The 23,535-nt window shown below is 34.3% G+C and overlaps 4 protein-coding genes across 6 annotated transcripts in view; 2 read left to right on the plus strand and 2 right to left on the minus strand.

Annotated features, from left to right (window-relative positions):
- Window positions 1-1,887: 1,887 nt before the first annotated feature.
- Window positions 1,888-10,636, minus strand: LOC140057055 (cathepsin D-like). Its single transcript, XM_072102603.1, has 9 exons — window positions 10,473-10,636; window positions 9,739-9,889; window positions 8,802-8,925; window positions 6,388-6,506; window positions 5,690-5,889; window positions 5,057-5,179; window positions 4,043-4,190; window positions 3,101-3,199; window positions 1,888-2,953 (listed from the first exon to the last, which is right to left on the minus strand). The coding sequence occupies exons 1-9, from the start codon at window positions 10,526-10,528 to the stop codon at window positions 2,792-2,794; spliced, it is 1,182 nt and encodes a 393-aa protein (XP_071958704.1). The 5' UTR covers window positions 10,529-10,636; the 3' UTR covers window positions 1,888-2,791.
- Window positions 10,637-11,161: 525 nt separating this feature from the next.
- Window positions 11,162-15,704, plus strand: LOC140057138 (uncharacterized). Of its 2 annotated transcripts, none has more exons than XM_072102697.1 (4): window positions 11,162-11,193; window positions 12,863-12,932; window positions 13,221-13,304; window positions 13,549-15,704. In XM_072102697.1, exons 2-4 carry the CDS (start codon window positions 12,896-12,898, stop codon window positions 15,456-15,458), a joined length of 2,031 nt encoding a protein of 676 aa, XP_071958798.1. In that variant the 5' UTR covers window positions 11,162-11,193; window positions 12,863-12,895; the 3' UTR covers window positions 15,459-15,704. The 2 variants fall into 2 exon arrangements, with proteins under 2 accessions (XP_071958798.1, XP_071958792.1); XM_072102691.1 differs by lacking the exon at window positions 11,162-11,193 and adding an exon at window positions 11,278-11,362.
- A 90-nt stretch (window positions 15,705-15,794) lies between these two features.
- On the minus strand, window positions 15,795-22,210 carry LOC140057152 (uncharacterized protein C8orf34 homolog). Of its 2 annotated transcripts, XM_072102709.1 has the most exons (14): window positions 22,070-22,210; window positions 21,493-21,582; window positions 20,413-20,533; window positions 19,905-20,003; window positions 19,471-19,762; window positions 18,991-19,154; window positions 18,612-18,679; window positions 18,210-18,271; window positions 17,610-17,775; window positions 17,465-17,489; window positions 17,290-17,329; window positions 17,079-17,172; window positions 16,742-16,838; window positions 15,796-16,453 (listed from the first exon to the last, which is right to left on the minus strand). In XM_072102709.1, the coding sequence occupies exons 1-14, from the start codon at window positions 22,133-22,135 to the stop codon at window positions 16,401-16,403; spliced, it is 1,437 nt and encodes a 478-aa protein (XP_071958810.1). In that variant the 5' UTR covers window positions 22,136-22,210; the 3' UTR covers window positions 15,796-16,400. The 2 variants fall into 2 exon arrangements, with proteins under 2 accessions (XP_071958815.1, XP_071958810.1); XM_072102714.1 differs by lacking the exon at window positions 19,905-20,003 and having other exon boundaries at window positions 15,795-16,453.
- Window positions 20,653-23,535, plus strand: part of LOC140057167 (uncharacterized) — an 82,758-nt gene continuing 79,875 nt past the window's right edge. Inside the window, exon 1 of the mRNA XM_072102738.1 lies at window positions 20,653-21,003. Within this exon, the coding sequence (XP_071958839.1) occupies window positions 20,976-21,003 (28 nt within the window). The 5' untranslated portion in view covers window positions 20,653-20,975. The remainder of the gene's footprint in view (window positions 21,004-23,535) is intronic.

Consider the following 23,535-nt stretch of genomic DNA (forward strand, 5'->3'; position numbering starts at 1 on the left):
ATATTAAGTGTCTCCAGGACCTCAGCCCCACCGTGGTTGATAAGAAAATTTTGAAAAATGCTGATGGCCGGAAATGGCACTTAATTTCAGATATGAAATAAAAATATATTTATTAGTACCTCCAGGATCTTAGCCCACCATAGTTCGAAAATGGCAATTATAATTTAAAATAGGAAATAAAAATATATATTAAGTGTCTCCAGGACCTCAGCTCCACCATGGCTGGTGCTGAGGTAAGAAAATTTGGAAAAATAGAGCTGCTCAATGGGCGAAAATGGCACTTAATTTCAAATATGAAATAAAAATATATTTATTAGTACCTCCAGGATCTTAGCCTATCATAGTTTTGAAAATGGCAATTATAATTTAAAATAGGAAATAAAAATATATATTAAGTGTCTCCATGACCTCAGCCCCACCATGGTTGGGGCTGAGGTAAAAAAAATTGGAAAAATAGAGCTGCTCGATGGGCGGAAATGGCACTTAATTTTAAATAAAAATTACCTCGCCCACATGGTCACTACTGGGGCTGAGAGGTGAAGAACATTTGGAAAAATAGGGTTGCTACGACGATGCAAATGGAACATAATTTGAAATATGGAAAACAAATTCTCCTAGAAGAAATTCTTTTTAAAATTAGAGCTTATAGTTACTGGAAATTGCCATTTCAAGGGTTGGGGTAGGGGTGCGGCCACTTTATGAACTGAAACAACAAAACCCCTTTCATAATGTTTTCGTTAAATTGTCTCTATATCTGGGGATCCAATAACCTGCATGGTCTCTGAAATAGAGCAACATAATTGGCCAATAGCCTCTTCGGATTTGTTGTGCTGCCTATATCGCACACACGGTAGTTTTCGAGCAGCCTTCCTATCCGAAGAGTCTATTTAAGTCCGAAACAAAAGGATGGAAGAACTATTGTACGGAAAACCCGAACAGATCTGTTTTGTACGATATGATATTGTGTAAGGTGATATGTATTAAATTGCAAAAATTAAATAAAATATTTTATTTTTGTTCTGTGGTATATTTTTTTTGGTTGTTCAAAAAACACAAAATTATGCCAGATTATGCTAAAAACGGCTAAATAATGCCGCGGCATTATGCCAGATGCCGTGGGCCTCTAAATAATGCCAAAAAGCATAATAATGCCAGAAATGGCAACTATGACGCTTGCGTTTTTTAAGCCTCTAGGCCTGATGTTTCCAAAGTATAAAATGCAATTTTTTGAAGACCTGCAGCTCTAGTTTTAAAAATTTTCTTAGCTCAGCCCCAACAATAAAGCTGGTCATATTTCGAAGTACAAGAAATGCATTTTCCGGGACCTAACATCTCTATTTTTCAAACATTTCTTAGCTCAGTCACAACCATGATAGGGACTTATATATTTTGTTTCATGTTTTGAAGTATAAATAAGTCCAATTTCCGGGACCTCCAACTCTATTTTTCTAAATTTTCTTTGAACTTTTATTTTTTAAATTGAAAAATATGGATTGAATGAAACAGTCATCGCGCATCGTTTTTTTGCACGCAGTATTTTATTTATGCATTATAAAAAATGGAAAAAATGGCTACCCTAAATCTGATTAAAATGACCTCAAATGACGCTAGTACGCGTTGCTTCCGGGGGCTTCGACCCCTGGACCCCCACAGGGGGCCCTTGGCGGCCCCCGGTCCCCCAGCCTAGTGATGCTCGCTTCGCTCGCATAGCCCCCTCGTCGGGGAATGTAGCCCCCGCGTCGGGAAGATCCTGGCGCCACCCCTGATGGGTCATCCAAACTGATAAATAACTAAACCTTCACTTTGCTTTGCTAAAGGAAGCGGGTCTAATTCTCCCTAGATAGCAGTATGTGTGTGACGTAAAAGAACAGAAACTTACAAAAAATGTCAACATGTCAGTCTTTATTTTCTCAAAAATCACTAATACAAAAAACTAAATCCGCTAACAATATTAACATCTAGTTGCAAGTGCATGCGATTATTTATTATTATTTTACATGTACAAACTGTGTAATGATTTGATGAAATCAATACGATTGGTTCTTACCAGAGATGAAACGCAATGACGTAGACACAACGTCAGCGAGCTGACTAATCACAAGAAGCGACAGTTTGAATCCGTGGTTTGTGATTGGTCAAATGACTTACGTTGCGCTTACGTCATATTGTATCCAAGTTGGAACCAAGCTTTAGAAAAATGACAGCATTCATTCATGCATATCGATGTGAAAACACAGTAATTAAAGTAACTACAGTACTACTTAAGAGTCCTGTCCAAGAGTTGTCAGACTCCGTCATCAAATTGATGATGTCATGAGGTTTAGGAACATCAAAGTGTGACAAACAAAATATGGTGAAACACAACCCTTCACTTTTCCCCTCTTTATACTAATTACTGTAAATAAGCACAATTGCAATATTAATTACAAAAAAATAAATTATTTCAGAAAAAAACATTGCATCAATAACAATAAGTAGCAGTGCATTATGTGACATGTTCAAATGTGTTAGTTTATTTTTAAATTCAATACTTAACCAGAAATATTACTAATACTAAATTTGTGTTAGTTCACCACTAAATTCTGTATATTTCTATTCCAAATTAACGGAACACTGCTACCCTTATTGTTTGTGAATATCGCTATAATTGATGGATAATCATCCAACATACAACAAATATAGTTCCAAAACATACTTTTTAAATGTAGTTATTATTATATTCAAATTTGGATTTGTTAACTTTTCATTAATTTGCAGATGTGTTTTCATTTTTTGTGTGTAGATTTTGGGTTTAGACCGAAGTTGCAAATCCCAATCTGTTGTTTGCGCGATCAAACACGGTATAATATCGACCAATAAACACGTCTCCCAAGATCCACAATGGGCCATTTGGTGGTGGAACATCAAGGCCAAGGAATCCACTAAGGCATACAGTTTGGCCTGCTTCAGATACCTAAAATGTAAGCGCAAGGATGTCAAAATTATTCTACTGCAGTTACTGCAGTAACTTCATTTTCTACTGCAATAACGTATGCTTTTAGTTTGTTTTAATGTAGAAGTTTATGAGAATTTTTATAATAAAAAAAAAGCTTTTCCATACCTTAAGTACATAATCTTTGCCTTGAAGTGTAAACTTGTGCCCATTGAGTGTAAAGGTGATATTTGGCAGAGATGGTATCTTATCACATGGAATCATTGCCTGAAAAATCGTGTCATTTTAAAAATGCTTATAAACAGCCATAACAGAGGCAGTTTCACTGAGGTTATGAAATACATTAGAACCTCTATTAAGTGGACACCTCTATTATGGAGACACCTCTATTCAGGGGACACCTCTATTAAGGAGACACCTCTATTCAGGGAACACCTGCATTCAGGAGACACCTCTATTCAGGGGACACCTGCATTCAGGGAACACCTCTATTCAGGGAACACCTCTATTCAGGGAACACCTCTATTAAGTGGACACCTCTATTAAGTGGACACCTCTATTAAGTGGACACCTCTATTCAGGAGACACCTCTATTCAGGGGACACCTCTATTAAGTGGACACCTCTATTGCAGGGGACACCTCTATTAAGGAGACACCTCTATTCAGGGGACACCTCTATTCAGGGGACACCTCTATTCAGGGGACACCTCTATTCAGGGGACACCTCTATTAAGTGGACACCTATTAAGTGGACACCTCTATTCAGGGGACACCTGCATTCAGGAGACACCTATATTAAGTGGACACCTCTATTATGGAGACACCTCTATTAAGTGGACACCTCTATTAAGTGGACACCTCTATTCAGGAGACACCTATATTAAGTGGACACCTCTATTATGGAGACACCTCTATTAAGGGGACACCTCTATTAAGGGGACACCTCTATTCAGGGGACACTTCTATTCAGGGTAATAGGGATCTATTGTAAATAAATTGGTTAATTGAAATAAAAACAACATTCCTCACATAATAAAGTATTATCAATTATAATAGTAATAGAATTCCAAAATAAATTTTTGTGTAATTAAAAATCCTCTCAAAATTACCTCTCCTTCAATAAGGGGAATTGCACCAATCAATGCATTAAGAGCCTTGATCTCTGTAGTAGGGCCAGCAATCAGGGAGGTGCCTGTATCAGCAATGGCCTGACATCCACCTTTGCAGAAGTTTGATGCCTTGCCACCAACATCAATCCTTCAAAAATAAACATTAAAAATGACCCGGAGAAAACAAAACCTGCCTGAAAAAAGTTCACTTCAACTTGGGTGTTTTTCCATGAAATTCAGTGTTACCTACTAGGCATCTGCATTTACACGGAAGACCAAGCTAATAGGTTCAATAAAATATAACACAATTTTTGTTTGGAATATAGTTATAGTATGTATAATATAATATAGTGAGGCATTTAATGAATAGGCAAACCGCCTTAAAATGTTTTGAGACAAGGCTTCTCGCATTTTTCAACATCTGCAGGATTCAGAACGGTGTAAAGCCCTCGCTAATGCGGAATGCTTCACTTTTCTGGATTCTGCAGATTCCGCTTTCAAACTTAAGGTCAAGGAAGCCCTCCACATCATGTGGAGTAAACCTTCCTTGAACAAACAAATCTATAACTTAGGCGTCACGCTTGCCATATGATTGTTTGTTGCCTACGTTCCTTGTTGTTTTATCATGGTAATTACTTCCTTATTTACATACAACCTGTCCTATTGGTATATAAGTACTCTAGGCATTGTTTTCTGTTCTGATGATGAGAATAGTTTCTCGCAACATGTCACATTTTAAGGCAGTTTGACAGGAACAGTAAATAATAAATTATATTACATAAATTCCTGTCATTTGATGATTCTGGGTCACATGGTATGTAATTTGCCTCGTTGAAATATAACCATTCACCTCATGTTCATTATTTGTATATTGTACAATTTTTTTTGGTATATTTGTTTCTATTTTCTCATATGAGATCCTTTATAGAATATGCTCAACATCTTGGCAACACATGTGTAGTGGTGCATGATGGGACTGTGTGTTTTCTAACTGCCGCAAATCATTTTACATACCCATCCATCTTGAACTGCCAGTAACCTTGCTTAGAGACAGGGACATAAGTGAAGCCACCAGTATAATACTTTGGGTCTGTACCTCCAATGATCAGTTCACCTCCAACAGAATCATTTACTTTTCTAAATGATACAATTTTTAAAATGTGAATACTGGAAGTAAAAACGCTCCCATGTTGTTAGGTGTTATTTTTTATGATGCAAAAAATAACACCGTTTATATTTCACCATTGTATATTGTGATTTTGTACAGTATACAAATATCTACTGTGCTGAGGAGCATGGTAAAAATATAGCTCAAGGTGATCTGGAGACTATACTGTATACTATATCCCAAGGCAAAGTTAAGGGATATATAGTATGTCTCCAGATCACAGAGGGCTATATTTGTTACCGTGCCCCGATGAAAGCCCAGTAATATTTGCTTTATGTACCATATTACCCACTTTGGCTGGCTAGGTTAGGCCGAAGCAAATGCAAACATAGACTTGGTTGGAGTAGGCCTAGGTCTATTTAGTGGCATAGTTTCACTCTCAAATGAAAAAGTGATTATTGGTGTAAAAGTGTATTATAGTAAAAGTGTATTATTCTTTTTAAAATCAAAATCATTCTAAATTATTAATAATTATTTACCGGTCTAAATAAAATGAAAATTCATCTGCATTCACCAACTTCTGCTCGAACATATTGTCAAAGACAGGAAGAACCTTGTCAACAGAGATTTGTGGGTATCCCATACCAAGAATGCCATCAAACTTAGCAGCGATAAATGCTAGACCAGGCTCACTGGTTGCCTCTGCAAACACTTGACCTGTCACGTTCAGCTTTCCAATCTAAAATTAGACAAGCAATCTTGCTTACAGATAATTTACATTTATAAAACACATACAAAATTTGCAATCAATATGTACCAGCTAGAAAAAAGCATATTATTAATTTCAGTATTAATACAGTGAGTTGTAAGATACTGATAGCACCTTTTATCCACAGAAAAATATATAAAACACAAATTAATTATTAAAAATGTTCAATAAACATAAAGCAGTAAAGTTACTGTAAAACCAAAAACTTTTTTGCTCATTAAACAATTAAACAAGTGAGTGAAATTCGCAAAAGTTTCATGCCACGAATACAGTAATTATATTACATGCGTACCTACTACTGATAAAGCAATTGTTATCGTATACTTTTGATAAACACGAAGGACGTCGCATTCTTATTGCTAAATGAGAATAGTATTGTGATGATGCCTGGGTGTGGCAGAAAACTAGCAGAAAACAGTCATGGAATATTCTTTAACGAACAATTTTTTTAACCTACACTGTACTTACAGAAACCACATCATTACTAAGAAATCCTTTCATAGATCCAGACCCATACTGAATTTCAAAGTCTGTTCCATTCTTTTTGTACGAATCCGACTTTGAACTATCATATTTTCTATGCAACACTAAATAAAATCAAAATTAAATTAGTCTACAATTATGATTGTGTAATAATCATAATTGTAATTAAAGATGTATTGTCCCTTGAAACACAAAAAAATTAATGTCAAAATATTCTAAATTTAAATTGGCCATATCAAAGTAATATTAAAGTTATTCACTTTAAGTTGAAAATTCGAGCCAAAAGCAACAAGTTTACGTAATTAACAGGTAAATTAGTTTGATTACATTTCGTCTGGAAAATCGTCGCGAGCGAAAGTAAACAAAGATTTAAAACCACGAGTACGCATTATGCATATGCTAATTAGGATTGTTTACAACTCGTCACGGTAGAGAAGGTATTTTCACACAGATCATGAGGAAGTTTTATGATTATGCATACAGAGTAGCCAAACAAGCGCGTTTCATTATGGGGTATGTCTTGATCGAAAACTTTGACTGGAAGTCAGAGTTATTTTTTAAACAAAAAAACGTCTGTATTTCAGTTAAATGATTTTTTTTTCGACAAATTTTTGGTGATAGTTAATAACTATTATGATACTTCAAAATGACCCACCTTTTTTCGAAATCTGTTATTTTTTATTTTTTTGGAATTAGTCAAAGGGACAATACATCTTTAAATAAATACATTTATATTTTAATTTATTTTTACACACCCACAGCAAAGGTTTAGGTAGTGGTGTATTGGCCAAAATCATTTGAACCAAAGAGCCTGGGATTAGTAAAAAAAAACTACTATGTAGTCAATTATCTAATCAAAATCAAACATAAGTTATTATAGATTTATAGTTGACTTCATTTTACAACTACTTGTAAAATAATCTCAATTTAATTTTCAGGACAATAATGTTTTTAAACCATGAAATCTGAAAAAACAAAAAAGGTCTGCCCAATGTTTTTCAGAGAGAGAGTATACTATTATTGTAGTTTTTGAATTTTATTTTTAGTGTGATTTTAAGATGTTTAAAACAGCATTGTTGAAATCAATATTGTGAAAATTTACTTCCTGTTTCCATTACATAACCATTGTAATGTTAATGCTATTGCAAAATATGTAATAAGGAAACTCAAATTTAACAAGTAGTAGTATCGTAGTATCGTATTTCCAAAAATAGGCAGTGTGAATAACTAATATTTATAGATACTGTATGTTGACTGTGAATCAAAACCACAACACAATACATAAAGCTTGGTTCCCACTAGGACGCAACGCAAGGACGTCAACGCAATGCAAGCGTGTTGACAAATGACAAGCGATGGATTATTCAAACTGACGCTTGTCATTGGTCAACATGCTTGCGTTGCGTTTACGTCCTTGCGTTACGTTCTAGTGGGAACCAAGCTTGATAGGTTAATCAGGACCAAAGCATATATATTTACACGAGCCCACTGAATACTACTTTAAATGACCAAGGGCGTGTTTCCTTAGTGAGCAAGTAACTGGTTTTAAAAAAACAAAATTGAAATAACCATTAGAACTATGTTGAGTATATATGTGTTGAATAGTTGTAATATTCTTGTTGCTTGTGTTTGCAAACATATGCTCCATAACTCATAAAAATGTATTGTAAATGGAAAAGTATCGAATACCCCTTTCACACCTAAACTTCGGAGTGATCTCCGGAGACACCCCGGGGTTTATGACCATTCAAAACATCGAGAAACTCCGAAGATACCCCTTTCACACCAACCTAGCAACACCAGGATTTATAAAATAAAAATGTAAATGTCACCCTCTATTTTGTTGGTTTAGATAGCGACGATCATTAGAATCATTTTAATTGATAATATTTTTAATTTAATAATTATTTTCAAAAGTCTCAGAAGTAATATAATGTTTTATTGATACTACTTATTATTTTCTAGACCCGCTATATTTTTACAATATTTAAAGTATTTTACAATAATACTAAAGCAATGAGTGATTGTGTGGAATGACTTTTTGACCTAAAAACTCCGGAGTTTGATGTTGGTACCTTTCACACCAAAACACCGGGGTGTCCCCGCAGTTCGCTCTCCGGAGAATGTTCAGCTGTTCAACCCCGCAGTTTTAAACTCCCGAGTTGCTTTATTTTACCTTTCACACCAAAACACCGGGACGTCAACTCCGGAGTGTCTCCGGAGTTTTGCTTTTGGTGTGAAAGGGGTACTATAATTATATTTAAGCTTAGAGTTTGCAAATTTTCTTTTTTCATTTTCTGTTTGTACGTTTGTTGATATGGATGAATTTTCCGAAATTGAATCATCAAGCATTTTAATAATGAACACATGTTAAAAGAAAATATGTGAAATAAACTTACAGCAAGCCACATCATAGATCGGACATGTTTGTGATGGAACCCACAAGTTTGAACTGCCAGTGTCAAAAACTACATTGAAGGTCTGCGGTGGAGTTCCAATTGTGATGATTCCATAATATTGGGCCTTAAATAATAAGAGATAATTAGTTAATTACCAATCTTCTGAGTTACTACTGATTTTCAAGAACATTCTGGATAGATCAATATTTTTTTTACACCAATTTGAAAATACTAATTCTTCCCAATCTAAACATTTATATCATGTTTTGACAATATAGAGTAGGCATACATATATCCTTATAGGCAATGCTTGAAAACCATAGTGGATGGCTTTACTATCACGGTCAACTCTTAACGCCTTGGTTGAAGCTGGCTTTAGATTGCCTTAGTGAGATAGACTAAAGCTATGTCTACACTATCAAACTATGTGACAAAAAAGTGTGATGTACTGTACCCAGATATGGTAGTGATATGACATATCATGTCCATATATGGGCATCATATTTTGTTGTCACAAAAAGTTTGATAGTTTAAACAAAGCTTTAGGAGGTCTAATTATTAGACAATTAGTTTTTATTTATTGTTGACATAGGCCTAATGCACTTGTCAATTGTATGACCCACTATACGACACCCGGGAGAGGTGCGTCATAGGTGCATCATTTACAAAAAATTACTAACGCAGGGGTGCGTAAAAAAACCTAGAAGGTACGCCACATCAATGAATGATGGTGTGTCAATGTCCGTCACTTTACCACTCAAAATATCATAAACAACATGGTCACAGTGCGTCAAATGGGTGCGTCATGGTCATCTAAAAGTAAGTCACATTTTTTTACGCACGGGTGCGTCATGGTATTCATAATTAACCACATCGGAGTATAGTATAGTGGGTCATACAATTGACAGTAGGCCTAATTATATGGTAAAAGACATACATCCATGTAATCGGTGAGTTTAACTGGATCTGCCAGCTTGCCAATTCTGTTGTATTTGCTGTACTTAGTATTGTATTTGGCTACATCTTTTAGGCTTGTATTTGCTTCAGATAAAGTTCGTCTGACTGTCTTCACCTTGTGCAGAGGGATCCTATAAAAATGTTTGACAAAAATGCATTCACATTGACAGGCGCATGATTTGAAAATACTTCAAATAGGACAATAGGTATGGTTTGAACTATTTGCGTTAACTGAAATAAATAATACTAAATATGGATATGGTACTCTACAGTTTGCAGCCTTGGTATGGCTGGAGAGATCAAGACCATAGGAGTTGTAACCGTAATTACTACGATTAAATAATAAGTAGTGTAGCCAAACAATCACTCTGACCACAAGTAAGCCTATTTTGACTATCAAATTGCGCAATAACAGGTTAATATATTTACCAAAACAATAAAATAAATATTTGCACAGTTTTAAGTAATCCCATGTGCAATCTAATTTATAATGATCTCTCTACTGGTCTTCTACAACCTAGGCCAGGTAGAGCCTAGCTAGGCCAGGGCCTCGAATAGTATAGTAGAGTACTAGAGGTACTAACTAGGTAGGCTAACAGTAACACCACCAGACAGGAGGACCAGGCAGACCAGTTTCCAACCAGGTTAGCCTAGGCCTAGGCCTAGCTTATTTTTTAGAGTAAACAAAGAAAAAATACATAACTTGCTACAAACCTTTGCAGACCATAGCATACAGAAATGCACAACACTAGTACAATTGCTACTTTCATTGTTGTTTTATTGTTTGCAGTGTTTAAATGCAGGAAACAGTGTACTTAATGTGCTCAACAAATACTAACAAAACACCAACACCGCACATGAAAACGAAACAAGAGAGATCGATCGAAAAAGTCATATGATTTGCAGTCACGTGACGATGCCGATTGAGTACAGAGTAGTCTTTAGTTTCCAGGCACCATTTAATCCTTGGCTCTTGATGATTATTCATCCTTCCGAGTGGTTAGAAGTTTATTGACATTAATCATCATTACGTAATCGTGATAAACATTGAAAGCATTTAGGCCTATTTATCTTTTTTGAGATGTGCTCTCAAATAGTCACTTGGCACTATGGCCTATGTCGTGTCGGAGGAGAAAACCAGATCTATAGGCCTAGTTGTAAAAGATCTTTCAAGAGAAATTTGTGTAATTTTCGTTTTCTTTTCAGTTCACTGTAATTATTTGAATTTGGAATTCAATTTTCAAAAATAAAATGATCAATCAATCATACAGTATATTTAGGAAAGAAAAGAAGGAATTGTATCATGTATGTGAGAAAACTATATACAGTATTATAATCGCAGAAGAGACGGTCACTCGCAGATGACGTAGCCACAGATTGTTGGCTCCCATGATTCCGCGTTATTGATTTTAGATTTCAAATACAATTAAACATGGTAAATATAATAATCCCTTTATTGTTTAAATAACTATTTACATTGATTTTATGTTTTCATATTATTGTCCGACTGCTGCCACCCAGTTCAATAGTAAACGTAGGCCTAAGTCTACAAACAAAATCATTCTTCAGCAGAATATTGGTTTCAAATTGTTCTTATGTTAAAGGTAGGATAAAATTAGTCTAATTTGTCCTTTTATTTTACAGCTCGCACTATATATAATAAGCATATTTGTTAATTTGCATTTTTGTAAAAACAAACTCTATATATGATTTAAATTGTTTGTGTGCGAAACCGCAATTCTATGCTACAATTGAAATGTGACTTTGATCGTTTAAAATATAAATTTCTTAGTATAGTTGTGTTGACATATTTGAAAAATGTACAGATATAGGCTTTTACAACAATGTTTTTGATAATGATAGTTTAACTCTTGTTCCTTTCTCAGTTAGCAATGTCGAGCGATGTTTGTCAGAATCATATAAATCAGAGTGGTCAAATAATATAATGCAAAAAACCTCATTAAATTTATACTCAAAATTGAAACCTTTCCCTAATTTAGAAAAATATTTACTTGATAAAACACATTTTTATGAGACAAGTCTGAAATTTAAATTAAGATCTAACACTCTACCTTTAGATTGTAAAACTTATAAATGGTCCAATGATGTGTCCGGTCTTTGTACTTTATGTGGGAATGGCGAAATCGAAGACATTAAACATTTTTTATTAAACTGTAAAGCATTTGATAATATTAGAATGAAAGAATTATCCAATCTACAAATTAATCTTGTACTCTGTAATGATTATGACACATGGAATCGTTACACAACAGCAACTGCTGATGATAAATTACAGTATATTTTAGGTGGAGATTCTATCGCGATTTGTAAAGAATCTGAGACCTTTTTTGATTTGTTTTGTAAACAATACACAAGAGCTGCATGGGAGAAACGGTCAGAACTTAAATCTCCCAATATATAGATTGTTTTTCTTTTGTATTGTTGCTTTTATATATTTGTATTTAGATTTGTAAATAGTATACACCTGTGATAACAACTATAGGTCTTCAGTACCTGATGTTGAAACACAATGGTTTGTAATGTGAACTCTTTACTATATTTTATGTTTATTTTTATATACCTCTTTATCAACTCAAACCTATGATACCGTAGGACAATTTAATACAGTACCTATATTACCATGTTGGTAATGATTTTTCTTTTATATTTTTGCAAACAGTTTAAGAACCTGTATCCGTCATATAATGTATTGTTTTGATGTATTATGTTAAATTGGATGCACCACTTCTGTGTGTGCCACCGATGCAAAGGTGTCATTTCCTAATAAATTAATTAATTAATTAAAGCAGAACACCGATATGATATTTTTTTAAAATTTTTGTTTAGATCTTTGACATGTTGATTTGTAGAAAAATTGTTCTTATGTTAAAGAAAAAGCATGGTTAACAATTAAATATGGCTTGGTCCTCTACGTGGGGAAATGGTGAAATCCACTAAGTGACTGAAGAAAATCGTGTCTAAGCATTCTCCATCGTCATGATCCAACCGAAACCGTTGGTTTTCCATTTATAATTGTTTCAATTTCAATCATAATAATGCAGTATTGCCTACAATATAATAAAGATATGTTCTTTCTTTTATAGAAGATAAGATCTAGAGAAGAGCGTATGTAAAGTATGACGTCATATCTGCCACAAATAATACAATCGAAAGGTACGTAAATAATACGTCACTTGATGACGACACACCATAATACTGTATTCCATAATAATTCTACAAAAAATAATTAATAAAGCCGTCCCTGTTCACCTATTTTTCAGTAAACGATAACAATAATACCATGGCCTACTTATGACCTGTAGGTTTATTTCTTTTTATTTGACATATTAAAAGCATACTGGCAAATAGTGTCGATTTTTACTTCCCAGCCACACCCACGTCACACCCAAATCCCGGGTCGGCTGCTGTTGTTAATTGTTATCAATAATTCCGTATTTTTAGTTTACAAATGCCCAAATCCTCACTGCAGAGCGAACCACGATAAAGACTACAAATACTGCCCAGAATGTGGTACACAAAGAATAGGTGAGTATGTTATCCTTTAGACACCACCAAAGTTGTAACATCATCTAAGATTCGACTGGAATTGGTCTAATTTATTAGACATCAGTCTTCTGTAATACAATTAATATCTAACACGTTGTCACAAGTTTAATTTTGCGAGCCAGTTTTGCTTTTTTCAATTTCATAGTATACCACACGATGATACTTATTTTATTAAAGGTACGTACGTACTACCGTGATAATATTCACATTACATTTATTTCAGACGAAAACCCGGAATTACCTCATCTTCCTGCTGGTCCGCCTTTAAATATCGTTGTGATTGGAAAAACTGGGCAAGGAAAAAGCTCAACGGGGAATTCAATCCTATTCCAAGACGCTTTCAAGGATTCATGTTCATCATCGTCAGTTACAAAAGCTTGCCAATGGCAGAGTGTAACAATCGATAACCGTGAGTTGCTAGTAGTTGACACCCCTGGTTATTTAGACACAAGTTTCGACAATCCGTTAAATGTAAAAGAAAGCCTGAAGTTTACTAGCGACGAGGTTGCACGAGGGTTGACAGTTCTAAATGACAACATCCATGCGGTTCTACTGGTCATGAAGTTCGGCGAGCGATGTATTGCGTACGACAGAGCTGTCATATTGGCGGCGGAAGAACTGTTCGGAGGAGCTCTTATGGACTATGGGATAGTCTGCTTTTCACATAAAGATGAGATGGAAAGACAGGAACAAAGAAATAAAATAAACAAAGAGGAACATTTGAAACAGCTGAAAACGCAGACAATATTTCGAGACATCTTGGGAAAATGTGGAAATCGAGTGGTGTATTTCAATAATCTAGCAGCCAATGAGGTTGAACAAAAAGCTCAACTGGTTACCTTGATCAAGTTGATTGACAGAACACTAACCAAGAAGGACTTTGTTCCATTTTCAACTGGAAAGCTTGAAGAGGCAAGAGAAAGAGTGAAACAACGAAAAGAAAAAGAAATGCAAGAAGCAGAAGAAAGAAAACTCAAAGTTGAAGAAAAAAGAAAGGAAGTTGACGAAATTATGGAAAAGCAAAAGATAGCCGACGAAGAAAAGACAACAGAAGCAAAGTCAAAACGTAAGATGAGTTTATTAAGAGCTGTGAAAGAAAGAAATGATAGAATTAAAGAAGAAGGAAAAACCAGAAAGTTCACACTTAGAAGAAAGTCGAAGTCTAAACCTAAACTCCATGAACTTCCAGAGGACGATAAACAGTTAGTTGAAGATAACAAGGTCGATGTGGTAGAGAATGGTGAAGCCATCATTGAAGAAAACGGCGGCGTGAGATCATCAGAGCTGACTGAAGGCGAAGAATCACATGAAAACAATGAAACAGAATTGAAGGAAGTAGAAGAAAACTCGGATAATAATTCAGAAAAAGCTGTATTGATGGAAATGTCGAGTCTCATACAAGAAAGAATGATCAGTGTTGAGGAGAAATTTACCAAGTGGTCAGATAAAGAAAAGACTGAGGGAAAAGAGACTGATGGCAAAGAGAAACCAAAAGACCAGATGTTCACGATAGATGGAGACCTTGAGGATATGGGATGTTTTGCATTTGACAGTAAGGTTATCCTTCGAAGAGGAGAGTGCATTAAAGTGCAGGATTTATGCGTTGGCGACAGAGTACTCTCTGTTAAATCTGATGGAACAATAGCTTTTGAAGAGGTTTTTATCATAACTCATGTTGTCACCAAAGAAGTGGAAGCCATCAAGGTCAGCACGGATAAGGGAAGATCAATTACTTTGACGTCAAATCACATGATGCTCATAAACGGAGGCCTTGGCTTTGAATCGATGATTCCCGCTAGAAACATCAAACCTGGCCATTTTGTGCTTGTTCTCAACTCGATTCAAGAACTGCAAATTGAGTTGGTTACTGGTGTGGAACCGGTTCTAGTTGCTGGATGTGTTTGTCCAACTACAACAGGCGGTAGGATTATCGTAGATTCTGTTGTCGTTTCATGTTACCCAGATAATTTCCCGCCATTTCTTCAACACTATGGTCTTTACGCACCAATGAGGATGTTCTATTGGCTAATGCCGAATTATAATGCGGGAAAACAAAATGGAATGCCAAAATGGATTTGGTGGCTGAAGAAACTTGTTCATCCAACATGGAAAAGGATTCAAGATGCTCTTTAAACAAAAACAATTAAGTTCAATTATAAAGTTAACAATTTAACTATTTTATTTCATAATTTTAACAACTTTATTGACAAAAGCATTTTAAATTCTAATCTACGGTGATTGAAACTATTTATAAAGATAAATTTCATTTTCGTCATGATTAACCCACCCGCCCTATTAATATTAAGATTAATAATCTATACAAATATTATTATTTCTCATACAGTGCATTACACATTTAGAAATCCATATTAAATAATACATTACCAAATTTTTTCCAAATAATCATTTTATTTGTCATTTGTTTATTTAAAGATGTCTCATTTGAATATAAATGAGAAATCAAACATTATATTTGTATTTATATTAAAATAAAGCTTTATTTAAGTATACAGCGAAAGAAGCTAAACTTTAGCAATACTTTTTAATAAACATTTACATTTTATGTTTTTAATCATTGTGAGTTGACCATGTACATTAAAAGTAAAATACATATGAAAACTACTAGATATGTTTATTGTATTTAAAATAAAATAAAAATTCATCATTACTATTATCAATATCCACAGGAAATGAAAGTCCAAGCAACTAATAACTTTGGGATCATGTCATAATTAATCTACTGCAGTTACTGCAGTACAGTAACTAAATGTTGTTTACTCTCTAATCTCTCTCTTATTTACTGTCACTGTTTATTTCATGGACTTCTACATTAAAACTAAAATCATGCATTACTGTAATGAAAAAAATAGTTACTGCAGTAACTGCAGTTAGAATAATTTTAACATGATCAAAAATAAAATATCTAAATTCATATATAAGCTATAAAACTAGGTATGCACTCTATACTTTAAAGCAAAGCAATATACAAATAAATATCTGAAAGAATTGTTTTTTTATAATAAATATATATATCAATACTTGCTCAGTGTATTAAGACTCAGCAGTCCTGTTTATTTAATTTCCTGATGGTGGCCTACCACTCTTGGTAAATCTTGTGGAATTACCTTCTGCAGAAACAAACATGGTAAAATCAATAACATAATATAATTAAGCTCTGTCTACAAACTAGTTTTAACAAAAAGGTATGATGTGCACAAATATAGTAGTAACATGACATCTTCATTGTCCATATATGGGCACATCACATTTTTGTGATACATTAACCACAATGCAAGTTTCAATTGATATATAAATTATTCTCAACAATGATATGTTAGTTAAAAAGTCATATTCTAGTCAGAAAGGTCATTTGACAGCAAATATTGCAATAATTTTGTACTTTGATCAAAACTTACTTCTATCGGTATTCCAGTCAAAGCTAGATCCATCATCTGAGGGCGCTCTATGCCATGATCTTCCTCTGTTTGCCAAGTCGCTTGATTTGGTGGCCGCCTGTGTTAAAATATACAATTAATAGAGTTGGACTAGAAAACATTATTGGTTTTTAAAGCAAATTAATTAATTCATTGTGAAATTGAATGCAGAAGAAAAGCTCAAATTTCCTTGAAGAGTAACTTTATTTTGCATATACAGTATTGGTCCTAAAACATAAATATTATCACCAGAAATAAAAGCATAATCTTATAAACTTTTGTCGACTGATGATTGGGCGTCGCTACATCCTACACTTACTTCGGTTTCAGATTGCTGTGTCAGTGAACACCATCCTAGACTGGTGTGTGGCGTCTCAATTACATCAGATATTGGGCTCTCTTTGCCACTGGTTCTGAAAAAAAACCAATTATGATTTATGTTATCCCACAAATTAGCATGACTACATACATTGTACAAAATTGTTTAAATAATAGCACTAATAAATTAGATTTCCAGAAATAAAACTTACATATGCTGGTGTCTTTGAGATCTTGAAGTTAGACTGGAATCTGTCAAAACGGAAATTATATTACTGCATATAACTCGACAATACAAAAGAATCATAATACTATTGTCTATATTGAATTTATATTATTCTAAAGCTTATTAATAATTTAATAGAACAAAAATGTATAAATGCTTACCATCAGATTCCCAAACTGGATAACGCTTGAAAGAAAAAGATCACTGAATTATTATTTTAACTACCGGTATGGTATTAATATTATTTCTTTGCCAATTTATGGTATTTAAAAATAATATGTCAAATAAAGGTAAATATAAACATACTGGTCCTTCAACTTGGGAAACACTTTCAAATTCATCGTCACTAAGTAGCTGACTGACTCGCTGAAAGCCACCTGCCTGGCTGTCGGCATAATCACTGGCAGCCCCAAAGCTACGGTAAGGATTGGCTGGGCCTCCATACTCACTGCTGTTCTCAGCTCCAGCTAGCCTATAAGGAACAATGCTACTTGTAAAAAGCTGATATGACTGAATACAACCATGCTCAATTAAAATCCTACCTCCTAATTGACAACAAATTTGGACCACACAAAAATAAAGTAAATCAAGTAAATTGTTAATCCAAACCGAGCGTAAAACTACTAAATTTCTCAAAATTTCATACCCAAGCACCATGTGTGATAATACTATCATATACAGTATTAATGGTACTATAGGCTGTTGTTGCCTTCTACTTCAAGTGGTGGTGGGTTCAAATCTTTTCTATGCTCAGTACAAAATGCGAAAAAAGAAAGGAATTGCACTTACTGAATAATGTACAAATGAACTAGGTCAGGCGGTGAAATATAGGTCAGTATTCAATTACCTAATTTCTCATTTTGTTTATGCAAATTATTGATTGTTATGCAAATTAGGTGACCTTACCTTGCACACCTACTGCAGATGCTAATCTTAACAGTAGCTTCAGGCGATTCAAACTGATCCCGCTGAATAAACAAAACAAAATGTCAATAATTATGCTGTACAGAAATGTTATGGTACATGGTATTATTAGTAGAAAGTATATAATACATAAAAACACACTCCATACGAATGCCATTGTTACTGAGACCACAGTGTGGTGTTTTATCAAAAAGGATGTAGAGCTTCTATTTTAAGGGGATACCCAACCAAGTGTCCTCTTAATAGGGGTTTCTCCTGTTCATTCACAGGAAAATTTCCCCTTAAACTCTTTTGAATAGCAGTTCCCCAAAAGAGGGTTTCACACTGCAAATAGTGTAATAATTGTTATTAAAATCCGGATTCTAAAAATAGATCTGTACTTACCTTGCTAAGCTTATGTCCAGTTGCTTTAGCATTTACAACACCTTCACTTCTCAAAGCATCAATGTCCTCTGTAAATTTAAAAAGGTATTCTCTTATGTAACCATAGTCATGCCATTTTAATTTCTAATTTTTCTCTTATATGTATGTAATTAATGTACTGAAGTATTTGGTAAATTGTACGGTATTTAAATATTTAGTCGAAACAATTGTTTTCAATAAACCTAACATTATCAGTAAGTGTGCACCAAGACTTTGTTGGTGGAAAGGCCCTACCAGCAAACTTTAGTAGGCCTACTGTAGCTACCTCTTTTTGTACTCCATAAACATGGGAAATATACCTGCTTTATTGTGTTTATTAAATGTCTTTGTATTGATTTACCTAGCATATCAATGGCCGAATCATAATCTCCATCATCACCAGTAATAGCATCTTCTCCACCATCCAGATATCCACTGCTGGTGACTTGTTGCTTTGCCAATGCCGCTAATTCTTCTTTATGACCATAACCTCTCTTAGTTGAGGTCACTTTGGTCTTACTCACCCTTTAACGAAATAAAATGTTTCATTCAAAATCTCATTTAGTATAGATGCTCTCAATAAATTAACCATTAACATCATTAAATATCATTGAAGTCTGCTCTTTTGTGAGATTAATTGACCTCTTCATTTATATGATTAAGTAAATAAATAAGACATTGTTTAACACAAATTCCAACCAGCAATGAATTACGTGACAATATTGTTCAATTTTATATGTACAAAAAACAATATTACATAAACAAAATACAACAACCGCAAAGCAAATGCACGCAGTGGAGGCCTAGGCCTACTATTGAATTTATAAATCCACACACTCACATTCTTTTGTCTTCCACAGTTTTACGTCCATATTTCTTTTCCAGTTTGTCTGCAGTGAGCTCGCCACTGAGTGGATCATCATCATAATCGTAAATTTTTCTGCGGGCTTGTGTCGAGCTGGTGTATTTCAGGTCATCGTCATCATCAATTGCCCACTGAGCATGCCCAGAAGCACCTTTTGAGAATGCAACAGATTTATTTTTAACTTTCTGTGATTCTTGAAAAAGGTCATCAAAATCCCCAGTACTTTTTGTCACTTTGTTGTCCCATTCTGGCTTCTCACTTTTCTTATCTGAAAGTATAAAAACATTTATGTGTTATTCTAAAATGTAACAAAAAGAAATATAGACAAAAATAGGAAGATTCTGTGAAATATCTTGTCTTTTGTAGAATGAAAAATTATAGGGTGGTTAACCTATTTTTATTTTACTCACACCCATCAAGATTTTCGTCTTTCATTGTTTTGTGCTTTGGTTTTCTCATGTTACTGGACCACGGTTTTTCGTAGCCTCTATCAGTTTTCAATGCAGAGTCTAAACAGAAAGTATAGAGAAATTGAAATTTTTAAATCTTAAGATTCAAATGTTCATTAAATTATCAAACAAATACAAATGATTCAGGGAGATTATGAATTAATGAATTTAAGTTAAGTTTTTAATTATGAAAACCCACCTGTAATTGAAAAAAACCCCCCAAAAAACAACTATATAAACAAACGTCTGCAACCATCAGACATGATACCAGAAGAAGATATAAACAAAAAATACAAAATTGACATTAAAATGAACTTTAAAATGTAATTAATTGTTTATTTATGATCAATATTACTATTGTAGGAGTAAGATGATTATAATGAATTCTGAAGAAATACAGATTTTTCACGCAGGTATGGAAATCCGTCTGTTGTCAGAAGACGTTAGAATAAGCGAGTGTGTTACATACCAGTGGATGCCCACATTGATTTTGCATCAGCACTTCGACTCAACGGATCGGCGTTCCCGCCAAGAGATTTCCTTCCAGCTGGTAGAGTTGATGATGGCCGCATTTTGTTTAGAGGATTTTCCTACAAATGGATTATGAAAATAATATGATTAAAGCAGGGAAGAGTGAGAGTGTAAAATCTCAGTCATCCCAGATTCAAGTAACCTTTTAAAAGATGTCAAATACTTAAAGCCCCATTCCCTACGTTTTTTAGATTTAATTTAAGATCACAAACTATATTTAATGTAAAAATAATACTATATGGTCCTATTGCGATAACTTTTTTCGTCTTTAAATGGTTAAAAATGTGAAAAATAAGTCGATTCTAATAATTATAGTGGCCCGCTATAAATCCCAAAATGCATTGCGCGCGGATTGATATTTTTGTTTTTCACCTGTAATTCGCCCACTTTTCGATCGATCGTGAGGCCAAAACAAATGGAAGACTCCTAACTTTTCAGCGAAAATACCGGGTTTTCCCCAATTTGTATCAACGGAGTCTGGCAAAAATAGAAAGACAATTAATGCAGCAACTATACAACGTCAGGCTAGGTATATAGCTAGCGTACGATGTTCGTACGTTACCGATGTTTACCAGCTAGGCCTACAAAACTAAGCCTAGCTAGGCTAGGCCTAAGACCGTCCACGAGAGGTCGATCGCCGCGAGCTACTTAGGTAGTGCATTGTTTTTCACTTTTTATCATAATTTACCATAAAACGTACATTTAAGACAAGGAATTAATGTTTTTAAAGTGATATATATGTATTATTTTCCAAAAAACGTCCAAAATTGCAGGGAAGGGGTCTTTAAAACAGTGGCTTGAAATTCACACTAGTAATTTTACTAGTTGGGTTGCTCATTCTTTTTATTTTCTCAATGGTTTTCTAGAGGAAAAAAAAGTAAATTTCTAGCCCTGCTTTTCGATTTTTTTTAGAAATTACCTCATGCAAATAAAGTTTTTCTATTTCATGTTTTTTAATAGTGTACTGTAGTGTAAATCATTTAAATTTTATTTAATATTTAATAAATACAGTACATACCTGTTTTCTTTGATCTATTCTGTTAAGAACTTTCACAAGATATGGAATTGGTTCTGCTGGCAAGTCCTTTATAAGTCTTGACATCAAGTCCTACAAAAATAAAATATTAATAGCCGGTATATAGAGTTAATCTACGCCAAGAGTTTTATAATAAAAGATTAATAATCATCAATTATTGCCATTATTAGTTTTTTAAATTAAAATATGCATAAAACATAAATCGTAATATTAAAAAATTAATCAATAATAAATCAATTATTATCACAATAAAAATACGTTTGCATGTAGCAAAATAAATATAACATTTTATGTATTACAATACATAACAGTTTTTGTCATAACACCCTACACCGGGCTCTGTTGGGCGTAGGTTAATATGACTAATCCGGTCCCCAGGTATGTCATATCATGTAGCCGCCTAGCCTCTAGCTACTACAAGTACAACTTCTAAGCCTAGCCTAGGGAGGCCTACCTAGGCCTAGTTAGGCTAGGGTCAGGCCTAGCCTAGTAGGCCTAGCCTAGACTCTAGTAGGCCTACAAAGCAATATTGTTTAGGTCAGCTGATATTAGGCCATACCTCAAAAAGTCCACCAATCCTATGTTTTTCTAAGAATGATTGTACTTTATGTTGAGATGCAGCCATTATGTTATAATTATATAAACCATAAAAATTTGGTTAAAAATATAAAATTGACGAGCTCGAGAAGAAAGAGCGTCAGAAAACTAAGCGACGTGATAGACTTAAATTCCAGACTGCCCGAAATTATAATAATATAAATGAAAATACATTATTTCATTGGTCCTCATTAATATCTACAGTATTTCAAGAAAATTTTGCTATAATATATCTCTCATGAATATTGGAAGATTTTTGAATACTAATTTCTAGATTTCAATCGCTCATTCTGTCATTTCAATGTGTGTACTTTCTGGCAATGTTTTGAACAAGTGACATCACCAATCAAGATGGCAGCCGCCTTGTTGGCAGTTTTGTGCGTTTTCTGCTATATAAATCCGATTTTATCGGAACATTTTAAAGACGGAGAAAAGGTAATTACTTAGAATCAATCTCATAACATTTGAGTTTAACTATATTTGTATCGCATCAATATAAATAAATTATATGACTCAGGATTAGTTAATAAATTGAATCGAAATTGCTAGGCCAGCACCTAACTAAACTAAACACAATCTTTTGTAAATCAGGTGGGTGGTGGTATCTCGGGTGAGAGACGCCTACGACCCGGCTATGGTATTTACCTATAGATAGGCCTAACTTTTGTTGAAAAACAATAGGCCCTAGTATTCTGCTTTATTTCTTATGTAATATGATCTTAAGATGCACACAGTTTGTTAACTATTCATTTATTGTCAAATTTATTTTTCGCCGTGGTTAGGATTCCGGCACCGGAACTCAACTGCCCAGCGTTAGGGAATCCGACACGCTATTGCGCATGCCCAGAGCGAGGTAATCGGCGACTCTATACTTTAATCAACAGCGAAGGATCATTTCATAGCTGCGCCACGGCGAACCAGCCTAGATGCCTACTAATACGGGATCCAGTAGTAAATACTAGGCTAGGCCTACCGTACCAGCTAGACGTGACCAGCAGTGGGCCTATTTATTTTGTAATTAAAAAGTGGTTCATTCATATATAAACTTCATATAATTATGAATTATATAATTACATGACTAGTTTTATGATTTTTCAAGTACAAACTTAAATAATTTCATATAACGCATTATAGTTACTGTACATAACATGCAATCACAAGTTGATTTGTTGACGGCAGCCACCGCGTGGATGTGAAAAAACTGTTCGGAAAGTTGGGGTCGCAACGCTAATTACAGCATTACGATTCTTAGATAGATACATACTGATTCTTATTAATATCATAATAATTATTTTAACGCGTGGCGTAGTCGTATTTTAATTAAATTAATTCATGTATGGCCTAGGCCAAGTTTCATCCATCGCTCTCTCACTCGCGCAACGACTATCTAGGCTACAGTAAATCCCTATAACACTCTGACTCTCGGTG

This window comes from Antedon mediterranea, chromosome 1 (assembly GCF_964355755.1).
Source record: "Antedon mediterranea chromosome 1, ecAntMedi1.1, whole genome shotgun sequence".
Classification (NCBI taxonomy): domain Eukaryota; kingdom Metazoa; phylum Echinodermata; class Crinoidea; order Comatulida; family Antedonidae; genus Antedon; species Antedon mediterranea.